We start from the raw sequence: 27,033 nt of genomic DNA, 5'->3' as shown, positions 1-27,033 counted from the left end.
TCCTCTGGGAAGATTTTCCATGTTCCACATCGCGCCACCTCTCATAAGTCCAGGTTTCTTGACGACAACTTTCTCTAGTGGTGTAAATTCTCACAATCTCAGGTGCTCTCTAACACCCACCACCGACCGACCAAATCCATTAATACTGTATGCAGAAAGCTGCGGTTCATTTAAACTGCATATTTCCCTTTGCGTCCGACTGCAAAGCACTCAAGCGTGAGTGGATTTCGAAAGGTTTTGAAGAGCGGAGCTGGTGGAGCTCATTTACTTGTTGTATTGGATGAACAAAATGAGGTTGAAAGATGTGTTTTGTGTAGGAGTGTGAGAGACAAAGAAACTCTATTGGCCTTGATAGGTGAAAGTTAAAGCTATTGTGTGTGGGGCCACAGGGAGTGGTCCTCTGCTCCCCCCCAACCTGCGAGTAGGGATCTATCATAGCTGTGTCCGGCGCCGCCATGTCTGGACATTAGGGATATATAAATCGGGCCGATACGACCAGTAAGACTTTAGTTCGCTGACGAAGCCTCTTGGATAGGAGGCGAAACGTCCGACACCTTCAAAAAAGTACAGATGACGGCTGAAGAAACCTTCTCACCGATAGATTGTTTATGAAAAAAAAGTATATAAAACATTTGTGAGTAATATGAACCACAGCGTGCTCACTCATTGGTCAGGCAGGTTCATCAACCTTTAGGTATACATGACAATAAATACAAAAAAAAATGAACATGTTAATTACCTCATCTCTTCAGAAAGTCAAATCTCTTCATTTTTATGCCATCATTCCTTCAATTTTTGTTGGATTCTGTCATCAGGCGAGAGAGAGGGAGAGAGTGTGAGAAAAAATACTCCCTTTCCAACAATGGAAAGGATGTCAATGTTTCAAATAATAATTGGTGAAAATAAAAGTTTGTTTTTTTTTAATAGAATTTTACACATGACCTGCTCTATTATTACGTTTTTATCCGTTTTATGCGATGAAATAGTTAAAAAGTTGTTTTCTAGACTTTGAACGGATTACGATTTTTTAACATTGATTTTAATGGAAAGTGACGTTTCGGTTTTTGAACAAATCGGTTTTCGAACAGGTTTCTGAAACGGATTATGGTCGAAAACCGAGGTATTACTGTATTTTTCTATGTATCTGTTTATTTATTTGTCCATGTGTCCATTTGTCTATTTACTTATTTACAGTAAAGTCTCGTTATATCGATATCGGATATATCGATAGTCCAGGTTATATCGATACTATTTCTATGCACGCACGGAGAAAATTACATGCAAACAGGGTCGGATATATCGATAGTCCCGGTTATATCGATATTTTTTCGGACTCCCTTGAATATCGATATAACGAGACTTTACTGTATTTATCTTTTTATTTATAACTAGTATGTACTTGTATCTCAATATTTTGCTCACCATATTAGACACTGACTATGTTTAGCATGCACAGTGGTAAGGTGACTGACTTCATTGATTACGCAGTTCATTGTTATGCGAGGACACAAATCTCTGGTCATTCTTTGTTAGATGCCATTAAGATGTGAGCTCACTTGGCGCCTGTTGTACTTGAATGATGACAAACAAATCTGGCCCGGCCGTTTTTCACCACTGCTTGTATCTTTATGGTTGCATGGTGACAGTCTCGGTCGGTAAAGCATTTCTCTCCATCCCTACACACACAAATATATATATTATTATATAATATAATATTTCTTGATAAAGGCTCGGCAGAATGTGACCGTTTGTCTGATATGTTCTCTCCTGAGCGTGACGCTGACGGAGGCTAATGATGTCCCTCTTTCGGGTACAGCCGGTGATGACATCACTGGCAGATGATTTGAGGGACCGGGAGGAGGCAAATAATGGCTCAGAGGGCTCAAGGAGAGGCCAGAATAGAATCAAACCAGACGTTGCTTTAAATTACTCTGCCAAAAAAATGACTTCTTGCAGGGAATACTTGGGCTAAGACATACTCAACCTGCCTTGCCTTTATATTGGTCTTTCGAGTACAGTGATACCTTGGATTACGAACTTAATCGGTTCCCAGATAGAGTGTGCAAGGCGAAAAGTGTGTATCCCAAAAATTAATTTCCCATAGGAAACCATTAAAATGAGAATAATCCGTTTCGAGGTCCCCAGAAAAATAATTTTCTACTTTCTAATTTTCTAAGCCTTAAAGGACAACCGACGTCACTTTTTTGTTTCTTAACTGACATCAGAAAAAACTTTTATAGCATCTAAAATATCCAAAACACGCAGTATGCTATGTTTAGTCAAATGCAAAACACCAATAAAAATGACTTCAAGTGTCTAAAAAGTACTTCAATTTGAAACCGGAACTGGCCAGTTTCAGAAGGACCCGCCCCCATTTCGTGACGTCACGCCAAGACGTCTTGCCTTGCTCGAGAATCAAAACAATGGCTTCAGATTCGGAAAATATGCTTTCTTGTTACTCGTCCAATTATGAATATGATTCAAATAGTTCTGAAGAGGAAAGCATACATGTTTGCAATCGATTAAATAATTTATTCCATGCCATTTTGAGGTATGTGGGGGGAAACGTAGCACAAAAAGAGGCCGAAAATGGCGACAAAGCTCCTGTAAGGAATTAATCAGCCCGTTTCCACAGGATGATTAATTCCTTACATGGAGCTTTGTCGCCCTCTTCTGCCTCTTTGTAGTCCTACACGAAGTTTTCAGACCAGCCAAGTAGAGCCAAATGCATTGACGTGATGGAAGGACTGCTACAATGTGTCCTTTTTTTGGTCAGGGGCGTTCCTTTAGTGACGTCACGTACGGACTTGTCACCAACTAAAAACAAGACTTCCTGAATATTCAGCGCGAGTCTTAAAACGTAAAATATAGCTATATGCGCTGGAATCTTTGTAAAATACGCTCATTAGAAGTCATTTGAAGTGATTTTACAAATTATGGACACAACTTGTCCAGAGGCGTCGGTTGATCTTTAACCATCGGTCACAGTTTGTATTGTTTGTTATGACTCCAGTGAGGTTTTCCTCAAGCGAGAAAATATTACAGGTGGTCAAATCATACTTTTTTTCAGTAAGCGGCCCTAAGGCAACACGACGGGACTTCAGACCGGCCTCCCTCCAGCTATTAATTTGTCTGAGAACCTCGTGCGTTTGATGCGCCGTAAACATATCAAGAAACGCTCTTTCGCATTGCAATTAAGAGCTCGGCTGTCAGAATCGCTAATGGCTCGTGTCCCGCGTAATGTCCCCCCCCCTGCCTTGATGTATTTGTACGGCGGGAGAAGATGAATGAATCCTCACAGCTTAGATATGATCGAAGCGATTAGTGCTGTCTAATCCTCCTTGCAGTCGGGTCACGGTGAGTGAGAAATCAACCGCGCTGTTAATGAATCACAAAAGTGGTCTGTTTTGACAGAAGGGGGATAAATATCTGTGTTCATACATCGCAGTAAGGACAAATGTTTCTGCCAGAGAAGCTCCTTGCAACTTTCACAAGGGCGGCTCGCTGGAATAATGTAACCGGCAAGTTGTACATTGACGACAATGACACCATGTCTTACGAACTTAATCGGTTCCCAGACACAGTGTTTAAGACGAAAAGTGTGTATCCTAAAAATTAATTACCCAGCTCTCGGATCGGGGGGAGCAGAGAACTACTCCCTACACGGATTACTTTGATTGCCCTGACTGATTCCTGCCTGGATATGAGGTCTACGACTGGCCGTATTGCCCCATTTGCCTTTTTTTTCGAGAATTTGTTTAGTCTCCCCAATGTATTGCTCCTTTACAATTTTCATTTTTACAATGTATTGAATAAACTACATTACTTTATTTTTCATTTGGCAACCTATCTTTTGGATGCACTTTTTTAAATTTTTGCCTTCAAGTGTTTATCGGTTTGAAATAAGTCGGAATGTTGTGTTGCCAAAGGACTCTTTGTAGTTTTACAGAAACTCCTGCAATGTAAGGTACTGCTACTCCTCTTCTTTTAGTATCTTCAGAATTTTTGGTTTCATCCCCCATTCTTTCGTTTTTTTTTTTTAAATGTCAAAAGGAAAGATTTTCAGGTCATCAAATAAGTATAAAACCTTTTTGCAAGGTGTAAACTTCATTTTCTTTACTACTATAACAAGGTTACATCACAAAAAAACATACATTTTCCTTTTGAAAACATACTCTGAAAACAAAACGGTTTGTTTTTGGAGGCTGGAACCAATTAATTGAATTTGCCTTCATTTCAATGTGGAACAATGATTTGAGATAGTGTTGATATCAGAATATGGTCACGGACCAAATTCTTAGCACGAGGCGCATTGCCCCTTGCCACAAACTGAGAAATCATTTGCCGACAGCATATTGCGAACATGCAAGGGGAACGCTGTCCTCCGCGACCTTCGGTTGTAAGCCGCCATTGACCTCCACACAACATTGAAGAAGCACAACCAAGAAAAGCCAATTATTATTTGATCAACACCTTCCCAAGCATGAAACCTGCGAATAACGTTCTCTTCGCATGGACTCATAACTCAATTGACCGTCAGGAAAAGTGAAGAACTAATTCGCAGACAAATGACTTGAAATAGACCAAATTAATGACACGCGGCGGCGGCACAAAAGACATTCACAAGCAGTCATTTGAAACATTGTGCAGCTTCAGTCAGTCTGTAGATGACAAACGTGTGTATGTGTGTGCGCGTGTGTGTGTGTGTGTGTGTGTGTGTGTGTGTGTGTGTGTGTGTGTGTGTGTGTGTGTGTGCGTGCGTACGACACCATTTCCAAGCGTGTCAGTGGCATATAAGAAAAATACATTTGGTTCACTAAAACTTCATCGCACTGGCATTATACACAGGCGTCCTTGGTGGTTCAACTTTAACCTGTCCACCCACACGACTCATTTACTGCCAGACGTGCAAAAAAAGTGTCCGCTCCAGTGCCAGGGTTATTGTCATTGTCACTCCAATTCCAGGACCCAAAGAATATTACGTTTTAGGACGACATAAACATTTGATGCAGCGTAAGAAACCTTGGACTCTCTTATTTCATCAGGAAAAAAAGAGTTAATTCCTAAATGACGTGGGTGTGGAGTTATATGAGCTTGAAATGAGGGCGGCTATCCAAAATACAATGCGATACATACATATTGGTTTATATAGAGAATTATCAACAGCTGAAGCTGGAACAAAGCGCTCACATGGGAAAAAAGGGAAATGATGCCCCCTTGTGGAAGGGGAAAAAAAAACATTGACAGAGGTCTGGCGAGCGCTTTATCGGCATGAAAAACCAAAACACGAACTAATTCGGGAATGGGGATGTCCGTCCTATTTTCAATTCTCGAATACATTTGTGAATGGGTTAAAAAAGGAGCTTTGCAGCCCTTTATTATTATTATTATTATTATTATTATTATTATTATTATTATTATTACTACCATTATTATTATTGTTGTTGTTGTTTATTATTATAATTCGAATGTAAATTGCCAATGGGAGTCATTCGGTTTCTCTAGACCAGGCGTGTCAAAGTCATTTTTTGCCGCGGGCCACATTGTAGTTATGGTTTCCTCTCAAGGGCCGTTATGAATTTGGGGAACCCATTAGAATGTTTAAATCCCTTCAAATATTACATATAGAGCACACAGCAAATTAATGAATAACTCGTTTTCAAATCTGAAGTCAAGAATAATGACTTTTATTGTGGTTGACATCCAAAAATATGAAATTTTGGCTCAGATTTTAGCAATCATCATAGAATTTAACAAGTATGATTTGCTTTCGCGGGCCGAAAAGAATGATGTGGCGGGCCGGATTTGGCCCGCGGGCCTTGACTTTGACACCTGTGTTCTAGACTGTTCATTTGTAGCCTTAATAGATGTTTTTTATGTATTTTCTTTTGGGCCAGATTACGTGCTGGAAGTAAAAGCGCTCCAATGACCATTTCATTTTCTTTTCATTTTTTTGGGTTAATTCCCCTCGCGGGGGGAGACCATCTGTTCATCAGAATCAACCTAAAAGCACCGGCGGGTTGAATTATTCATGGTGAAGTGTAACAAGTTGTTCGGGACGTGGGGGTCTGCCTCTAAAAGCTTAGCGTAAATCTACTGGCCTTTTTTTCTTTTTTTTTCTACCCTTCAGTGGCAGGGAAAAGCGAGTAATGGATCCCCGGGGAGATGCCGAGATAGAAAGAGTTATCTTCATCAGCATAGCTCACCTCTCATTCTCTGAATTTCCAGCTTTTGGCCCGACAGCCGCTTCATTCGACTGCAACAGCCTCGACATTTCAAATACAGTGATACCTTGGCTTACGAACTTAATTGGTTCCCAGACAGAGTGTGTAAGGCGAAAAGTGTGTATCCCAAAAAATAATTTCCCATAGGAAACCATTAAAATGAGAATAATCCGTTCCCAGGATAATGTTAAAGATAATGTTCTACTTTCTAATTTTCTACGCCTTAAAACTACACAAAATATACCTTATTTTATGTATAATAAATGTGCTATGATATTATAATTAAAGAAATAAACTGTACTGTATAATAAAGTCATTTTATTTACCTTTGTGATGGTCGTTGATGGCTTGATGGAATGGAGTGGCCGTTTTCCTCAGCCTTGAACACTTGTTGAGGAACGTAACCTTCTTCTTTCACCATCTTGAGGAATGATCCCGTTGAAGTGCTTTCTCTGTGATAATTTTATCTAGTTCCTCATCAATTGTGTTCTGTTTAGCTGGGTTGATAGCTTTTTGCATCAAGTGTACAGATGGCTTGTGCGGGTTGTTTGTGGAGCCTGATTGATTGGATATTTTAACCTTGCAGTCTACACTGCCTTTGAACGAGTCCAAATTTCACAGTTTTCTATCCATTTTGTCACTCTTTCTCTGTCGTCTGGCTGTCTCATGTTTAAACCACCTCCCCTCACTGCTGCGTTCTTGACCAATCACGTGGCTTTAACCAACGACTGGGGGCGGGGAATAGAGGACCAAAACAAGCGGCTGCCATTTTCTTGTCAGGAGAACGGGCTCATTCGCGAACGAAACATGACTCATTGTGGCAGCTCCGTGTGTATCCCGAAAAAAGTTCGTATGCCAAGGTAAAATTGTCATAAATTTAACGTTCGTGAACCGAAACGTTCGTAAGCCAAGGGGTTCGTAAACCGAGGTATTACTGTATTTGGCGCAGACTTGGTCCTTTGGGACACTAAGGAGGAATTTGAAAATATTAGAATTGCGGATCATTTGTCATTTCTTAGCTAGCTGGCGACACAAGAAGACACAATCGGTTAGCACCATACTTTTTCCTCATGAATCATTATTAAAAATGTCTCTTTCTCTCTCTCAGGGTCACGAGTGCGATTCGAAGACAGCGCCCCCTGGATCACCGAGGACCCCTCCGACTTGATTGTCTCCAAAGGAGAGCCGGCGACCCTCAACTGTAAAGCGGAGGGTCGCCCTCCTCCTAGCGTGGAGTGGTACAAGGACGGCGAGCGGGTAGAGACGGATAAGGACGACCCCCGCTCGCATCGAATGCTCCTGCCCAGCGGCTCGCTTTTCTTCCTGCGGATCGTCCACGGCCGCCGTAGCAAACCCGACGAGGGCGTCTACACCTGCGTGGCGCGCAACTACCTGGGAGAGGCCGTCAGTCGCAATGCTTCGCTGGAAGTTGCTAGTAAGCCAATTTCACTCGTCATTGTTTGGTGTGAAATAATTACAGTCGAATTATAGTCAACGTTCCAACCCTCTCCAATGTAACTCATTGCGTGAGGTGCCAAAAAGGCGCTGGTCAGACCTCTGGCTATGTTTTTTTTCTGTCAACGAAGAAGCAGCATTTGCCTTTGCCCATTTTAACACTTTGTTACAGCTGATGTTAAAGCGCTATATAAATCAACATGTAGCTACAGTAAAGTCTCGTTATATCGATATTCAAGGGAGTCCGAAAAAATATCGATATAACCGGGACTATTGATATACCCGACCCTGTTTGCATGTAATTTTCTCCGTGCGTGCATAGAAATAGTATCGATATAACCGGGACTATCGATATATCCGATATCGATATAACGAGACTTTACTGTATTATGTTAGTTTGTACAGCTCTCCCCATTTCAAGCTCAGATAACTCCAGACCCATATAACTTGGGAATTAACTCTTTTTTTATGAAAGAAGAGACTCTAAGGTTTCTTACGCTGAATTGAATATTGATGTAGTTCTAAAACTCAATAATATTCTGTGGGTCCTGCAATTTGAGTAAAAATGACAAAAACCCTGGCACTGGAGTGGACGCATATTTTTTATTATGTTTTATAGGGACCTGGGAACGGATTATTCTCATTTTAATGGTTTCCGATGGGAAATTATTTTTTGGGATACACACTTTTCGCCTTACACATTCTTTCTGGGAACCAATTAAGTTCGTAAGCCAAGGTACTTGTTTTTAAAAATTGTGGTCCTGTATTATTAAGATGAAAAAAAAAACAGGATTTACTCAAAGCTAAGGAAAACATCTTAACCACGGGTGCCAATAATTATAGAGGGCACTGTTGTTCTGTTAGCTTGGCGGTCACATTCGCGCATGTTTTATTGTTCCACAGAAACAGCAGTGTTTTATTCAGGTCCACCGGGTCGGAACAAATCACATTGATTGTTGCTGAACTGTGGCGGACTTCCTCCTTAATTGCATCATTTGAGATTTGACTGCATGCGTCAGAGTGTGCGTTTTGTCTCGGTTGTGCAACTGCGGAGTAAAGCAAAGCGAGCGGGCGCACAACATGCTCGCTGGGCTATTATTCTTTCCCGTCGACCCGGGACGTGCGCCATTGTCTTCCCTCCCGCTTAATTGTGCCAGTGTGGCTCGGCCCCCGGCTGAACCGCCACTCGTCTTGGCGCGAGGAAAGGGATTAGTTGGCGCCTTGATTAGGGAAACTGCAGCAAAGATTAGCAAGGTCGAATCGTCCCCACCCCTCCTGGGTCGGGGAGATGCAAAATAGCAGTTGGGAGTCTTATCGTGTGTTGAGGCTTCCCGACTGACGCTGTGTTCTGCATGGTTTGGCTGTTCTGCATCTCACATCCGCATGAAATAAAAATAAAAAAAAAAACACGCACACACATACACAACCACACACAGCCTGCTACCTCCTCAGATAAATTATACCACAGGTGTCAAAGTCAAGGCCCGCGGGCCAAATCCGGCCCACCACATCATTTTTTTCGGCCCGCGAAAGCAAATCAAACTTGTTAAATTCCATGATGATTGCTAAAATCTGAGCCAAAATTTCATAGTTTTGGATGTCAACCACAATAAAAGTCATTATTCTTGACTTCAGATTTGAAAACGAGTTATTCATTAATTTGCTGTGTGCTCTGTATGTAATATTTGAAGGGATTTAAACATTTTAATGGGTTCCCCAAATTCATAACGGCCTTCGAAAGGAAACCATAACTACAATGTGGCCCGCGGCAAAAAATGACTTTGACACCCCTGCATTACACTAATCTAAAAGATGATTACAAGGCATCCAGAAAGTATTCTTAGAGTTTTACTTTATAACCATTCCCCACGTTTTCCATAAACAAAAAAAGTACCACTCCTATGTTCTATCCATAATACAATGCTACCTTACCTTACGAACTTAATTGGTTCCCAGAAAGTGTGTGTAAGGCGAAATGTGTGTATTCCAAACATAAATTTCCCATAGTATACCATTAAAATGAGAATAATCCGTTCCCAGGTCCCCATAAATGATAATTTTCAACTAAATAAGCCTTAAAGGACAACCAACATCACTTTTTTTGTTTCTTAACTGACATCAGAAAAATGTTTTATAGCATCTAAAATACCCAAAACGCGCAGGCTGATATTTTTAGTCAAAGACACCAAACACCAAAAAAATGACTCAAAGTGTCCAAAATCTGCAAAAAAATTGAGCTGCGAATTGCACATTTTTAGAAAGTCCCGCCCCCAGTTCGTGACGTCACGCCAAGACGTCTTGCCTTGCTCTCGAATCAAAACAATGGCTTCAGATTCGGAGAATATGCTTTCTTGTTACACATCTAGTTATGAATATGATTCAAATAGTTCTGAAGAGGAAAGTATAAATGTTTGCAATAAATTAAAGAAGGTATTCCGGGTCATTTTGAGGGATCAAGACTGATGTGTAGCGTGACAGTAAATGCAGAAGATGGCGCCAGAGCTCTGTTGGAAATAGTTTTATTTTTCAGCTTGGAATTTTTGTCAACGAATATCAAAGAGCTGTCGGTGTAACATACGATTCACCATTGCGTTATTTATGTGTTTTCCTTCTAATTTCGCCATCAACACGAAGTTTTCAGACCAAACAAAGTACCGCAAAATGCATTGAGGTCCTTTCTCGGTTAGGGGCGTTCCTTCAGTGACGTAGGGTGAGGACTCGTCACCAACTCAAAAACTAGACTTACGGAAGTCTTAAAATGTAAAATATAGCCATATGCGGTGGAAATCTTTGTAAAATACGCTCAGTAGAAGTCATTTGAAGCCCTTTTACAAATTATGAACACAACTTGTCCTTTAAAACTACACACAATATAACTTATTTTACGAATAATAAATGTGCTATGGTATTGTAATTAAAGAAATAAACTGTACGGTGTAATAAAGTCGCTTTATTTACCTTTGTGATGGTCGTTGATGGCTTGATGGAATGGATAACTTTTTGCATAAAGTGTCTCAAGGAGCTCTGCGTTATACATCTTCGAAGTTGTGATATTGCAAAAGCAAAAGATGCAGGCAGACACACTGGTCCCCTTGCTTTAATATACTCTTCAAATTGTACAGATGGCTTGTGTAGGTTATGACTGGATATTTTAACCTTGCTTTCGCGGGCCGAATAAAATGATGTGGCGGGCCAGATTTGACCCACGGGCCTTGAATTTGACACTTGTCAAAAAAACGATTCAACTTCTTTGTTTTAGTGTGTGGTGGAAGTATTTTCAAAAATGAGTTCATGCATATCAATGCAGATATCATTTAAAGCAGTGGTCTCAAACACGCGGCCCGCGGGCCAAATGCGGCACCCGAAAGAATATTTTGCGGCCCGCCTTGATATGAAAGATTAATGTTAGTGCGGCCCGCATGATTGATATGAATGAAACTTGTGTGTGGAGCTGAATAAGTAGGCAAGATAAGCAATGTTTAGGACAGTTAATGTTTAATATTTTCTTTATGTTAAGAAAGTTAAAGGTTAAAGAACTGTGAATACAGACATTTGAAACTTTATTCAAATAATTAGTTTTCCTGTGGCTGTAACTGCCTTATGATCATTAAATTATTGTATTTATTTATTACTGGTTCATTTATTTTTTTATTCATTTAATTCATTTTTTTGTGTTAAAAATAAAGATTTTGAGAACATTGGAATGTTGAATCTGTGATTTTCCAGCCTCACCCAGACTCTGCCTCCAGCGGCCCCCGGGTAAATTGAGTTTGAGACCCCTGATTTAAAGTCAAAACCAAAAGTATATAGACAAAATGTGAACCCGGTGAAGCTTGAAGAATATTTTCCAGATTTAAGGCAAAGAGCTCGTTCTGTCCGCAATGGAAGACAAAAATAATCAAAAAGACACATATGTTCTGCCCCGAGTATCACCATGTCCGTCTGCATCTAATCCGGCTTCCTCTGGCAAATTGAGGGGCATATGCTAAACCAGCATGGTGGTGCTGGTTTTAGACCACCTCACCCCCCCCCCCCCCAATGAGGGCGGTTGCCGCTGACTGTGGACTAAAATGTGACCCAATTAGCTCTGAAAGAGTAGACGAACATGGAAGTGTGTGGTGACAGGCTAGTTTTCAGGTAGTAGTTTTACATAAGTGTGTACATGTGTGCGTGAGGCACAACAACAGGTGGTGGAAAGGACTTGCATCCATGTCTGAGGAGCGCTAATGATGCATCTGTTCCACTCTTAGTTGTCTGTGAGGCTTAGGGGATGACTTTACAACCCACTGACAGATTTCAGCGAGCGTGACATTCATTAGCAAGGCGACAAGTCGACTCTCCTAATTTGATCCGTGCTGGGATTGTGGCTCTTGATGTACATCCGCTTTCTGTATACGAGTGACCCTTTTGGTTAATATTGAATTGGAGAAAAGCAGTGTTAGTTTTGAAAAAATGGAGTTTGGCCTTTGAGTTCACGTGGAAACTACCTGTGTGTTTTTATGAATTAAACTGTGACTATTTTTTTCAACTTTTTTGCTTAGGCCTTAGTGCACAGGTGTCAAAGTCAAGGCCCGCGGGCCAAATCCGGCCCGCCACATAATTTTTTTCGGCCCGCGAAAGCAAATCAAACTTGTTAAATTCCATGATGATTGCTAAAATCTGAGCCAAAATTTCATATTTTTGGATGTCAATGACAATAAAAGTCATTATTCTTGACTTCAGATTTGAAAACGAGTTATTCATTAATTTGCTGCGTGCTCTATATGTAATATTTGAAGGGATTTAAACATTCTAATGGCTTCCCCAAATTCATAACGGCCCTCGAGAGGAAACCATAACTACAATGTGGCCCGCGGCAAACAATGACTTTGACAGACCTGCCTTAGTGGAACATGACTCAAGTACACAATTTAAGCACAGAGAAACCTGGGGTCAATCTGAGGTCAACAGACAAAGCTTGTTAAACTGTCATCTTCATCGAGGAGATCTGGCCTTGGACAGAATTTAGGACTTGGGAAACTCCTTTATCACAGGAGCACTTCCCGAATTTGTTCGTTTTTTTTCTTGTTTTTCATGGGTGTCGATAAAGGGCTGGCCATGGCCTCTGGCAATGCTTTCTCCTTTGCGCAAGGGAGCAGCATTTCCTTTTTTTTCCACGTTGGGGCTTTGTTCCAGCTTCAGCTGTTGTTAAAGTGCTCTATAAACCAATATGTATGTGTTGCATTGTATTGTATTGTATTGTATTGTATTTTGGACATCCACCCCCATTTCAAGCTCATATAACTCCAGACCAATATCATTTAGGAATTAACTTTTTTTTTATGAAAGAAAAGAGTATTGAATGTTTATGTATTCCGAAAACTCAATATTCTGCGTGTCCTGGAATTCGAGTGACTATGACAAAAACCCTGGCACTGAAGTGGATACATTTTTGCACGTCTGGCAGTGAATGAGTGAAAGTGATGTGAGCATCTTCCCAGGTGTTTGGGGATCATCGTCATATAATTGTAGTTCAAACGATATATTTTGTTGGATTGTTTGTTGTTTGGATTTTGTTATTTTTCATATGGGGGCATGAATCAAGCTGCGGTCAGACCTCTGGCAATATTTTTCCCTCCCACACGGGGGCAGCATTTAACTTTTGTACAGCTGCAGCAATTTCCATTGCAGATAACTCCAGATACAAAAAGATTAGGAATTAACTCGTTTTTTTTTCTGATGAAACGAGACATTCTAAGGCAGGGGTGTCAAAGTCATTTTTTCCCACGGGCCACATTGTAGTTATGGTTTCCTCTCGAGGGCCGTTATGAATTTGGGGAACCCATTAGAATCTTTAAATCCCTTCAAATATTACATATAGAGCACACAGCAAATTAATGAATAACTCGTTTTCAAATCTTAAGTCAAGAATAATGACCTTTATTGTGGTTGACATCCAAAAATATGAAATTTTGGCTCAGATTTTAGCAATCATCATGGAATTTAACAAGTTTGATTTGCTTTCGCGGGCCGAAAAAAATGATGTGGCGGGCCGGATTTGGCCCGCGGGCCTTGACTTTGACACCTGTGTTCTAAGGTTTCTTACGCTGCATTGAATGTTTATATAGTCCTAAAATGTAATATTCTGTGGGTCCTGCAATTTGAGTAAAAATGACAAAAACCCTGGCACTGGAATGGACACATTTTTTTTGTACATCATCTGCCAGTGAATGAGTTAACACAGGTATTTACAATCATTTTAAATAAACTAATACATAATTGCAAAAAATATAAACCAATGGGGAGGTCCAAAAATAGGAATCTGGAAGGCCAAAAGAAACATTTGAAAACGGTACGAGCAAGCTATGAGATTTAACACGCTGCAAAAGTGCGTACAATGCCTCGTTTAACTGAGGGGCCGTTATGGCTGTTGCTCATTATGGCATGCGTGTGTAAGTGCATGCGTCTGCGCTTGTGCGCGGTAATGGGAGGTTGTTTGATCGGAAAGTAGGGCTTCCGTCCATAAAGGTGTCCAACCTTTATGGCTCTACAATACTTACTGCAGAAAAGAAAAAAATCAACATCTTGATAATGCATACGTGTTGCCTTCATTATGAAACTTACATCAGGCTTTTATTTTTTTGTAGCTTCTGCCATTTTTTTTATCCGATGTGGCTCTTTCAATGTTTTGGTTTGACGAACCCTCTTTATTTTTATTATACAGTGATACCTTGGCTTACAAACTACAAACTGGTTCCCAGACAGAGTGTGTAAGGCAAAAAGTGTGTATCTCAAAATTAAATTTTCCATAGGAAACCATTAAAATGAGAATAATCTGTTCCATATTTTTGAAGCCTTAAAACTACACAAAATATACCTTATTTTATGTATCATAAATGTGTTGTGGTATTATAATTAAAGAGATAAAATATACCGTATAATAAAGTCATTTTATTTACCTTTGTGATGGTCGTTGATGGCTTGATGGAATGGATATCTTTTTGCATAAAGTGTCTCAAGGAGCTCTGGGTTGGACAACTTGGAAGTTGTGATATTGCAACAGCAACAGATGCAAGCAGACACACTAGAAACATCATTAATAGCTGGTTCCGTTTTTTGTTTTTTTTCCAAATTGAACTGATGGCTAGTGCGGGTTATCTGTGGAGCCTGATTGATGGGACTTTTAACCTTGCAGTCTACACTCTGCCTTTGAACTATCAAAGTTGAAACGAGTGCAAATTTCACTGTTTTCTCTCCATTTTGTCACTCTCTCTCTCTGTCGTCTGCCTGTCTCTTTAATGTTTAAACCACCTCCCCTCACTGCTGCGTTCTTAACCAATCACGTGGCTTTAACCGACGACGGGGGCGGGAAATAGACTACCAAAACAAACCGGCTGCCATTTTGTTGTTCGGAGAACGGGCTAGTTCGCGAACGACATGACACTCATTGTGGCAGCTCCGTGTGTATCCCGAAAAATAGTTTGTATGCCAAGGTAAAAGTTTCATAAATTAAACCGAAAAGTTCGTAAGCCAAGGTGGTTCGTAAACCGAGGTATCACTGTACCTAAAATGGCCATGTAACCTTTGATTTTAGTATTTTCACGATACATTTGCACCTTTGTCTTCCAGCCAGTAAGTACCTTGGATTTAAATGTTTTTTTTTTGCTCTTTGAAGCCAGCCAGTGATCTTTTTCAGTAAGCCTCCAAATCTTTCGAAAGAACAACAACAACAAAAAAAAAAAAACAGCAAAATAATGACACAATGAGGGGGCAGACGCAAGTGTCTCTTCCCTCCTTTGCATCATGGCGACACGACATACTGCGGCGGCGGCGATGCGAAGGCGTCAGTGAAGAGATGGTCACATGGCGTGGGAGGATTAGGGTAAAGTAGGACAAATAAAAAAGAAAAAGTTGCTATAAAAGGCTCTCCATCCAGATGTTCCTGTTACTCCTGATGGAGGATTAGAAAACAGTCGAACTTGTGCTGAGCGGAGCTGTTTTTCTCCTGTTTGAACATTAATACCTCATTCTGACATGCTATAAACTCGTAGTTTTGGGGAGAAAAATAGGTTATAATTGGAAACTGTTCCTCCAGTGTAAATTGACGGAATCTCTGCCAATTTTCTAGAACTGATGACTGCATGGAAAAAAAAAGGCTGGAGACTGGGAAGTTACAAATTTCCCTATTTGTGTATTTACAGTAAAGTCTCGTTATATCGATATCGGATATATCGATAGTCCCGGTTATATCGATACTATTTCTATGCACGCACGGAGAAAATTACATGCAAACAGGGTCGGATATATCGATAGTCCCGGTTATATCGATATTTTTTCGGACTCCCTTGAATATCGATATAACGAGACTTTACTGTATATTGTTCGCTAGCTGGTAGCTGTGTTCGCTGGCGGGTGGCTAGCTATTCGCTAGCGAATAGCTATATATTCGGTAGCTGTTGGCTGGCGAGTAGATGGCTATTGGCTGTTAGCTATCGATTCGCTAGCTGGCTAGCTTGCTATTTTTTTTGAGTTAACGCTGGCGCATGTGACTGCCGCTGCTCACCCACAGAAAAAAACGTATCCTGTGACTGTAAAGTGACCTAGAGGGTTTTGAAAGGCGCTTAGAAATTAAATGTATTTTAATATTATTATTATTATGTTATTATCATACTGCACCCTGGTGGCCACCTACCGGAAGCAGCACAATACAGCGTAGCAACAATCGGCTTTGGAAAAAAACTTAAAAAATAAAATAAAAAAATCAGTCAATTACATCACTGAACTCATTCACTGCCAGACATGCGTAAAAATGTGTCCACTGCATTGCCAGGGTTTTTGTCATTGTCACTTGAATTTCAGGACCCACAGAATATTGAGTTTTAGGACTACATAAACATTCAATGCAGCATAAGAAACCGTAGACTTTTCTTTCATCATAAAAAAAAGTTAATTCCTAAATTTTACGGGTCTGGAGTTATGTAAGCTCGAAACAAAAAATGGTGTCGGTTGTCCTTTAAATAAATGTGTTCAAAGGGTCCTTACATAAGAGAGTTGGAACGGTAATAGACACATCTGCTTGGTGAAAAATAAGGAAAATGACATTTTTAAACTTGCGAATTTCCACTTTGTTATAGGCAAAATTAATTTCCGACAACTTGTCAAATCAGCTTGTTAAGCAGAGCTGATATTTTAATGACATGCAAAAAAAAAAAAGAAGCAATGTGCACAGAGATAAATTAATTGTCAGACGCTGCATGAGTTCCCCCAGCGGGGAGGTTGGCCGCCCCCGCTGCTCTTGAGGTGTTAGGAGCACCTGTGTAATTGTAGTGTGGCGGAGAGACGGAGGACATTACGGGTTTACAAGTGTCATCCTTCACCCGGCACAATGAGACAATGTGAGGATTATTAAAGCAATCGCCTTTGCTTTCGCTGCCAATGTCTTCATTAGGTGTGACGGGCAAGTGCAATCAAAACACATCTTCTAATAGCCTTACTGCCAAATGAAATGTGAAAAGAATATATATATATATATATATATATATATATATATATATATATATATATATATATATATATATATATATATATATATATATGTGTAAGACCCAGCTGTCTTTTTATCTTTTAAAGATTACTGCAGAAATGGAGGCCAATGTTGGATTCTCCCAACAGGTAAATCCAATTGATAGATCAGATGAAATCAGTGGCGGGCCGTGGATTTTATTGCTAAACCTTCAGTAGTGCTACTTTGGAATCAATACAGATTGAAAGGACAACAGACGTCTCCGGACAAGTTGTGTCCATAATTTGTAAAATGGCTTCAAATGACTTCTACTGAGCGTATTTTACAAAGATTCCACCGCATATAGCTATATTTTACCTTTTAAAACATGAATATTAAGAAAGTCTTGTTTTTGAGTTGGTGACGAGTCCGTACGTGACGTCACTAAAGGAACGCCTCCTGACCGAAAAAAAGACACATTGTAGCAGTGCTTCCATCACGTCAATGTATTTGCTGTACTTGTTTGGTATGAAAACCTCATGTTGCACCAAAAAGCCGCCAGATGAGGGCGACCAAGCTCCATGGAAGGAATTTATCAGCCTGTGGAAACGGGCTGATTAATTCATCACAGGAGCTTGGATGCCATTTTCTGCCTCTTTTTGGGTGATACACTTCCCCCCAATGTTGCCTCAAAATGGCACGGAATAAATTCTTTAATTGATTGCAAACATGTATGCTTTCCTTGTCAGAACTATTTGAATCATATTCATAACTGGATGTGTAACAAGAAAGCATATTCTCCGAATCTGAAGTCATTGTTTTGATTCTGCAGCAATGCAAGACGTCTTGGCGTGACGTCACGAACTGGGGGCGGGACTTTCTGAAAATGCCCAATTCGCAGCTCAATTTTTTTGCAGATTTTGGACACCAAGTCATTTTTATTGGTGTTTTGCATTTCACGAAAAATATCAGCCTGCGTGTTTTGGGTATTTTAGATGCTATAAAACTTTTTTGTGATGTCAGGAAACCAAAAAATTGTGTCAGTTGTCCTTTAAAAAAAGTGGCATGATATACATACAGTGAACCCTCGTTAAGTGAAATCCGCGAAGTACAATGTAGCAGTGTTTGAAATAACGTCTGCCCGGAGGCCCAGGACATACAACTTTTACGTTGGGCATACAAATTTCAAAATGTCTCGGTGGCCGACAACTTCTTCATGAAAAAAAAAAAACGATTTTTATCAAATCAAACGTTTGTTTGATTCAATCAAGCAAAAACTACAAGCAAACCGCTACAAGCCACGTGGACTCCTCTTTCAAAACTCTCAAGTACACTTTATAGTTACGGTATAGTCCGAAGCATGAAACAGGCTTCTGATTGGCTGCCGTGCCGAGTATGCAAATTGCCATGGTATACTTTGTGTAGTTTGAAGGCTTAGAAAATTAGAAAGTAGAACATTCTTTTATGGGGACCTGGGAACGGATTATTCTCAATTTAATGGTTTCCTATGGGAAATCAATTTTTGGGATACACACTTTTCGCCTTACACACTCTGTCTGGGAACCAATTAAATTGATAAACTAAGCTATCACTGTATAGCTGATTTATGCTCACATGTCCTTGAGGAGACTTGATGGGAAAGCGCTTCCCCATGGCTGCACATTTTCCCCTTCGCAATGTGACAGAGGAGCATCATGTCTCCTTCAGTGTGTCATTTATGTAAATAGCTTATCGCCTGTTGACTAAACGGCCCCGCAGCTGTTTTTTTTTTCATGCGCACAATTGATGACCATAAAAAGAAGCCATCCATTGAAATTAGGCATGGGCGTTTTTTTTTTTTTTTTTTTTTTTGGGGGGGATAGTCTACCTCCCCCTGATTTCTCATCAAATTCAAATTGAAGGCCTTTCTGCAAAACGCAGTTGGGGTATCAACATCTTTACTGTGTGAGGCGGCTCCCTGTGAAGAATGATGATGCAACATTCGCTTAGGCCCATTTTGTCTTTTATTTAAGTGCACAGGAAGCGCCTCGGGTACTTTTTGTGGGACGATTAGTCTTGCTGCAAAGAGACAGGGTCAAAGTCTCAGCTGCCACCCACTCCCCCCCCCAAGCGAGCCCGGACGCAGCGAGCATTTGAGGAGGATCATTTGTTGGATGGAGAAGTTAGGCTTTGGGACGGGAGGGAGGACCGGGCATCCAGTTCTGTCACAATGAAAGTTTCAAGTGCCACCCGAAAGGATCTCATTAGCTGCACTTTAAAGGACAACCGACATCTCCGCACAAGTTGTGTCCATAATTTGTCAAATGGCTTCAAATGACTTCTACTGAGCGTATTTTACAAAGATTCCACTGCATGTAGCTATATTTTACGCTTGAAGACTTGCGCTGAATATTCAGGAAGTCTTGTTTTTGAGTTGGTGACAAGTCCGTACGTGACGTCACTAAAGGAACGCCCCTGACAGATAAAAAGACACATTGTAGCGGTCCTTCCATCCTTCCGTCAATGTATTTTGCTGTACTTGTTTGGTCTGAAAACCATGTTGCACCCAAAAGCCGCCAGAAGAGGGCGTCCAAGCTCCATATAAGGAATTTATCAGCCTGTGGAAACAGAGGTGGCCACAGGAGGTCGCCATTTTGTGCCTCTTTTTTTGGGTGTGACATTTCCCCCCAATGTTGCCTCAAAATGGCACGAAATAAATTCTTTAATCGATTGCAAACATGTATGCTTTCCTCTTCAGAACTATTTGAATCATATTCATAACTGGATGTGTAACAAGAAAGCATCTTCTCCGAATCTGAAGCCATTGTTTTGATTCACCAGCAATGCAAGACGTCTTGGCGTGACGTCACAAACTGGGGGCGGGACTTTCTGAAAATGCCCAATTCGCAGCTCAATTTTTTGCAGATTTTGGACACGTTAAGTCATTTTTATTGGTGTTTTGCATTTGACTAAAAATATCAGACTGCGTGTTTTGGGTATTTTAGATGCTATAAAATGTTTTTCTGATGTCAGTTAAAAAACAAAAAAAGTGATGTCGGTTGTCCTTTAAGAATGCAGACGAGGAAAATGTTTAATTTGTCACCCCCGTGGAACTTTCGCCTCTCTCAAGTACCATCTGTCCATGGAAGCCCTCAGGCAGAGTTTAGTGAACGCCCTCTTATTTAGTGCCTGCTTGAAAGGTTTGGATCCAAGGTTTTGGATTGATAGCTGCATCAAAGACCATTTGCAAGTAGAGCAAATGTCATGTGAGCTTATTTGGAATGGGATCATGGCATTTTCACAACAGTGCCCATTATAGGAGCCAAGATGGGGCCCTTTTCTGCTTTCATATGTTAGGAATGAAGTGTTGGTGACTGCAACAACGAACATTTTTCGATGCAATTTAGTGACGTAGTACACATCATAGAATCAAATATACTTTTGGGCTTTTTTTTCATTCAGTGTCTATGTAAATTCATTAACAAAGTCCAGTCCCCGATTACTGTTTAATGAGGGGGTCCTCAAGCCACATTTTTTTTTTGGGGGGGGGTGACATTATTATTGTTTTTTTTTTTTAATTATTAGTTATTGCCCTATACGGTTGCACTTCATCGACTGACACCCAACCTCTGCAGCCCTCTGCCAAGCTATTTATCGAGTATATGCAATTTATTTAATTATTAGTTGTAGATGTAGTAGTCGTCATAGTAGTATTATGATTATATTATTATGATTATTATTGGATTGGATTGGATTTGCCTTTATTAGTCTCACAGTGGAGAAATTTACAGTGGAGAAATTATGATGATGATAATAATAATAATTATTATTATTATAAGTAGTGGTAGTAGTAGTCGTAGTAATATTAGCATTATGATTTATTATGTGATTCGTATTATGATTAGTATTGTTATTGTGATTTGAGTTACTTCCGAGTTGAGTGAACGCTGGCGCATGTGGCTGCCGCTGCTCACCCACAGAAAAAAATATCCCGTGACTGTAAAGTGACCTTGAGAGTTTTGAAATGCGCTTAAAAATGAAATGTATTATTATTATTATTATTATTATTATTATCATTGTTATTATGATTATTATTATTATTATTATTATTATTATTATTATTATTATTATTAATAATATCATTATTATTATTCCAAAACCATGCAAGACAAGTGAATGGAACACTCAAACTTGTCTGAGTATGAGCACAAATGGTTGTTCGGCGATGTATGCCTTGCAATTGGCAGTTGTGATGTAATTATTGATTACTTTTCAAAACGGCTCTGCTTGAATATGATGCATTTTTATTCAAAGCGCAATGGAAGAAATTATGTACACTCTTTGTGGCTTAAAACGTGGATGAGGAGATTAGTTTGGAAATGCATTTCGCTGTATATGTTGAAACATCATTTCTGGAAATGTGCAAAGACTGAAAATGATGTCGTGCTCAATTGTGGAGACATATTATTTACTTGTCTCCACAGCGAGTGCCTTGGATTGGCTGTGAGTGCTCGCACGTTACACTGAGAAAGGCGAAAAAGCAAAGTGACCAATTTAAACTTGACATTTCAAAACCTTGAGAGCTTTGAAAGGCACTTAGAAATGAAATGTATTATTATTATTATTATTAAAATAGATGCCATACATTAAATAAACGACTGCTGTAATCAACATAAGAACAGAATTCCAATCGGCTTTCAACTGAGATGTTGATTGCAGCGGTGTTGCTGCTTGGTCAAACTCATCTACATGAGGCGAATGAATATAAATGTGTATACGCACTTACCGTCATCTCTAATGAGGCCTCATATCTGTCAAAAGGTCACTTTTTTCCTCCATCGAAAATAATTTTCATCAGAAGTCTTGCAGAAGTTGTTGTAATATTCAAAGCCGTTTCAAATCCCTTTTTTATAACTCCGCCATCATTTAATTTCAAATGAGCTTTGCAAGAGCCCGGCGGGTTTTGAATCTTCATGCTGCACGGCAATTGTCATCATTTCCGTTGAGCTCGGAGGGAGAGCTCACTTTCACTTCCTCTTCTTAGGATTCAAATTCCAGTATCATCTGATTATTAAAATGATGAGGAAAAGGTGGATAAGAACATCTATTAGGATTTAATCATCTGTAAGAGAATAATTTCATGATGCCATTGTGCATATACAGTAAAGTCTCGTTATATCGATATTCAAGGGAGTCCGAAAAAATATCGATATAACCAGGACTATCGATATATCCGACCCTGTTTGCATGTCATTTTATCCGTGCGTGCATAGAAATAGTATCGATATAACCGGGACTATCGATATATCCGATATCGATATAACGAGACTTTACTGTAACTACATACCTGTCAACCTCCACGGCTCCATGCCCTTGCAAACTGTCATATTTTCCCTTACAAAATACAAAATAATCGTACATCATATTTTTTTCAAACGTGTTTATTTATGTAGTTTAACATGTTATATTGTACAGTGGGACCTTGGCTTACGAACTTAATTGGTTCCCAGACAGTGTGTAAGGCGAAAAGTGTGCATCCCAAAAATGAATTACCCATAAGAAACCATTAAAATGAGAATGATCCGTTCCCAGGTCCACATAAAACATATTTTTTTTAATTGTCTAAGCCTTAAAACTACACAAAATATACCTTATTTTATGTATAATAAATGTGCTATAGTATTATGATTAAAGAAATAAACTGTACTGTACAATAAAGTCATTTTAGACCTTTGTGATGGTTGTTAATGGCTTGATGGAATGGAGTGTCCGGTTTCCTCAGCATTAAACACTTGATGAGGAACGTAACCTTCTTCCTTCACCATCTTGAGGAATGATCCATTGTCGATGCTTTCTCTGTGATAATTGTATCTAGTTCTTCATCAATTGTGATCTGTTTAGCTGGGTTGCAGGGTTGGTAGCTTTTTGCATCAAGTTGTACACTTGATGACTGGTGCGGGTTATTTGTGGAGCCTGATTGCTGGGATATTTTAACCTTCCAGTCTACACTTTGCTTTCGAATTATCAAAGTTGAAACGAGTCTAAATTTAACTGTTTTCTGTCCATTTTTAAGCTTTTTTCTTTTATTTTTCACTTTTGTTTTTTGGTTTAAAACTCTGTCATCTCCCTTTCGTGTGTGTGTGTGTGTGTGTGTGTGTGTGTGTGTGTGTGTGTGTGTTTTCTCTCACTCTGTCTGCCTGTCTCTTTAATGTTTAACCCCCCCCCCACTGTTGGGTTCTTGACCAATCATGTGGTATTAACCGAAGACGCCGAATAAATGGCAGTGAATGAGTTAAAAAAAACAAAAACCCCAAAAAATTTTTAACGTCTGATAAATATTATTAATAAATATTTTATAAGAATGGGGATACAAATCCAACCTGAAACCACTATCAGCATGATCTACCTTCACATTGAAGCAGACTGAAGTATTTTTCAAAAATGGGTACTTTAGGCGTACTTTCAACCGCCTGATCAAAATGTTTCAAGTTGATCTGTTGAGTGAGATTACAATGATGGATTCTGCCATGAAGGAGACGACTCGGTTTGACACTTGAGCTTTGGTCTGTCAATCATAGCAAGAAATTAAAAGCTATATTCAGACTTTCCAAAGTCAAACTTCTTCCGTATACACAGATGCAAACTCTAGATTTAGTCACATCCAAAGCTGCAGTATATTACTGATTCATTCGGAATGATAACGCGATGCTTTTGTAAATACACATCGCCCCTCCTCCTCTCCCTCATCCCCTACCTATGAATTATGAATCCGCAATGTTATTTGTTTACTCGAAGTTGAACGGGCAGATTTGCATTATTCATGAGCTCAGCCAGGGTGGACAACAGAGGGAAAACACGAAAAGAAAAGTCACGAAAATCAAGACGAGACAATGCAAGCAAATGTTTCCCAAGCAATCTGGCAACCTGCTTCCCATCCAACCTGATAGCCAACGTCAAATTAACTCACTTTCATGTTTCTTCCTCCGCAGTCCTCCGAGATGATTTCCGTCAAGCTCCGAGTGACGTGGTGGTGGCCGCCGGTGAACCGGCCGTTTTGGAGTGCGTGCCCCCGCGCGGTCACCCGGAACCTTTGGTGTCCTGGAAGCGCAACAACGTTAGGGTCAACACCAAAGATGAACGCATCTCGGTGAGTGATAGCCAAATATTGAAGCCCTACCAGTAAGGGGAAGTCAATTCCAGTGAAGAGGCTCTGGGTTCTATGGTCTTCCTAAGTGGCGTTTGAATGTTCTCAACAGGCCTGCGTGGGTTTTTCCTCTGGACCTCCGTTGTCCTTCCACAGTCCACAAAACATAAATGGCAGGCTGATTGAACACTTCAAATTGTGCCGAGGTGGGAGAGTGAGTGCGGATAGGTCTCCTGGGTAACCTACGATTGGCTGGAAAGACAACTGTGAAAGGCTCCAGCACCCTCCATGACCTTAAGCCAGGGGTGTCAGAGTCGTTTTTTGCCGCGGGCCACATTGTAGATATGCTTTCCTCCCGAGGGCCGTTATGAATTTGGGGAAGCCATTAGAATGTTTAATCACCTCCACATATTACATACAGAGCGCTAAATAAAATAATTCATAACTAGTTTTCAAATCTGAAGTCAAGAAAAATGACTTATTGTGGTTTACATCCAAAAATATGAAATTTTGGCTCAGATTTTAGCAATCATCATGGAATTTAACAAGTTTGATTTGCTTTCGCGGGCCGAAAAAAAAAATGTGGCGGGCCGGATTTGGCCCCCGGGCCTTGACTTTGACACCTGTGCCTTAAGCGGATGGGAAAATGGGAAAAGCAATACAACAATACAATACATATTGATTTATATAGCGCTTTAATAACAGCTGAAGCTGTAACAAAGTGCTTAACATGGACAACTATGACATAAAGGAAATTAGATTTGATTAGATGAGCCTATATTTGTCTCACAGTGGAGACATTTACATTTCATAGCAGCAAAAACAAAATACAGGAGCTGCTGTAAAGGCACTCTTGCGGCGCCATCTTGAAGTCAAAAACAAACAAAAAAACAACAACATAAATAATGTGACACAACACAAATGACACAGTCATTCAATCTTACGCACCTTGTTGCATGAAGCAGGTCTAGATGAAACAGGAGAGGATCAAAGTGTCCTTTTCACCAGTGGATCAAGGACCTCATGGTGGAATGTGCACGTCTGCTACAGGCTAAATGTTGAACGCAAACATGAAACTGTAGCATCCATTGACCAAAAGAGATGGTCTCACATGATCTGTCCCACGTGAATCCGCATCATTTCCAAACCGTGGACAGTTCCACCGATCTGCACTGACGCTCCTATATAAAACAGTAAAATTATAAGAACATAATAAACATAATATATATAATATAAACAATAAAATTATTCCAAACTTTTAAAACAGTCTTTCCTCATGTGATATTTCGATAATGTTCCAATATGTCCACTTTTTTATCAAACTATTGTAATTTTATCCTCAATTTAGTGTGATACTTTTATATGAAATCTTAAATTGACAAGTGCAACGTTGGCTATTGAGCTAGCTATCTATTAGCTATCAAGCTGGCTCGTTAGCTATCTAGCTAGCTAGCTATTAGCTATATAGCTCGCTAGCTAGCTATTAGCTATCTATTAGCTAGCTAGCTATCTTTCTATCTATTTGAGTTATTCCGGGTTGAGTGAACGCTGGCGCGTGTGGCTGCCACTGCTCACCCACAAAAACGTATCCTGTGATTGTAAAGTGACCTTGAGAGTTTTGAAAGGTGCTTATAAATGAAATGTATTATTATTATAGCACATATTGAATCATTACAACCTAAAAATGATGGCTTTGCTCTTGAAATATTGACATTTTCTTTTGGGTCTGACCTTTTTTTCAAGTACAATTTTGTCCTTCAATTATTTGTATTTTCATTATTATTACTTCATGAAATTGACTTTCTGCTTGAATATGAAAAAAAATGCTGCCTTGGCGAATGAACAGTGATGCGTTTATTTTTAGGTGCGCGGGGGCAAGCTGATGATCTCGCACACCAGGAAGGGCGACGCGGGCATGTACGTGTGTGTGGGTACCAACATGGTGGGCGAGCGTGATAGCGACCCCGCCGAGTTGGTGGTCTACGAGCGGCCCGTGCTGGTGCGGCGACCGGTCAACCAGGTGGTCATGGAGGATGATACCGTCGACTTCCTGTGTGAGGTCCACGGCGATCCTCCTCCGACTGTCCGGTGGCGGCGAGAGGATGGGGAACTCCCCCGAGAGAGGTAGGGATGAATGATTTTTTTTAAAAATTATCAAATTATGATTTTTTTAAAAAAAATCTCAGTCTTGCATAGATGCTTAACCAACACAAGCAATGAATTAATCGTCATTTCAATGAACTCATTCACTGCCATTCCCAAATATATGACGTTTTTTTTTCTGCTAGGGTGCTGATAATGCGCTGGACAGACCTCTGCCATTTTTTTCTCCCTTTCCACAAGGGGGCAGAATTTCCCTTTTTTCCATGTTAGCGCTTTGTTCCAGCTTCAGCTGTTGTTAAAGCGCTATATAAATCAATATATGTATTATGTTAGTTTGTACAGCTGCCCCCATTTCAATATCATATAACTCCAGACCCATATGATTTAGGAATTAACTATTTTTTCTGATGAAAGAACAGAGTCTAAGGTTTCTTACGCTGCGTTGAATGTTAATGTACTCCTAAAACTCAATACTCTGTGGGCCCTGGAATTCGAGTGACAATGACAAAAACCCTGGCACTGGAGTGGACACATTTTTTGCACGTCTGGCAGTGAATGAGTTAACATTTACCGATTGATCAATCAATTGTCTTATTTTGAGAGGTTAGGCTCAGGTCAGGCACTATTTATGAATTTATAGCAAGGAA

At 40.0% G+C, this 27,033-nt stretch overlaps 1 protein-coding gene and 1 long non-coding RNA gene across 2 annotated transcripts in view; one reads left to right on the top strand and one right to left on the bottom strand.

Moving 5' to 3' along the window:
• Positions 1-27,033, top strand: part of LOC148888644 (roundabout homolog 2) — a 64,856-nt gene that overhangs the window by 3,786 nt on the left and 34,037 nt on the right. Inside the window, exons 2-4 of the mRNA XM_089013763.1 lie at positions 7,333-7,659; positions 24,129-24,286; positions 26,148-26,407. Coding sequence (XP_088869889.1) covers positions 7,333-7,659; positions 24,129-24,286; positions 26,148-26,407 — 745 coding nt within the window. The remainder of the gene's footprint in view (positions 1-7,332; positions 7,660-24,128; positions 24,287-26,147; positions 26,408-27,033) is intronic.
• Positions 655-24,652, bottom strand: LOC148888645 (uncharacterized). The gene is made up of 5 exons (XR_016117167.1): positions 24,317-24,652; positions 24,107-24,237; positions 21,926-22,203; positions 1,557-1,676; positions 655-805 (listed from the first exon to the last, which is right to left on the bottom strand). It is a non-coding gene; the product is annotated as an uncharacterized LOC148888645 (long non-coding RNA).

The sequence above is a fragment of the Hippocampus bargibanti genome, linkage group LG14 (genome assembly GCF_051943395.1).
Source record: "Hippocampus bargibanti isolate YZ-2025 linkage group LG14, ASM5194339v1, whole genome shotgun sequence".
NCBI classification, from domain to species: Eukaryota; Metazoa; Chordata; class Actinopteri; order Syngnathiformes; family Syngnathidae; genus Hippocampus; species Hippocampus bargibanti.
The sequence above is the reverse complement of the archived record's forward strand: the minus strand, read 5'-3'. Positions and strand labels throughout refer to the sequence as shown.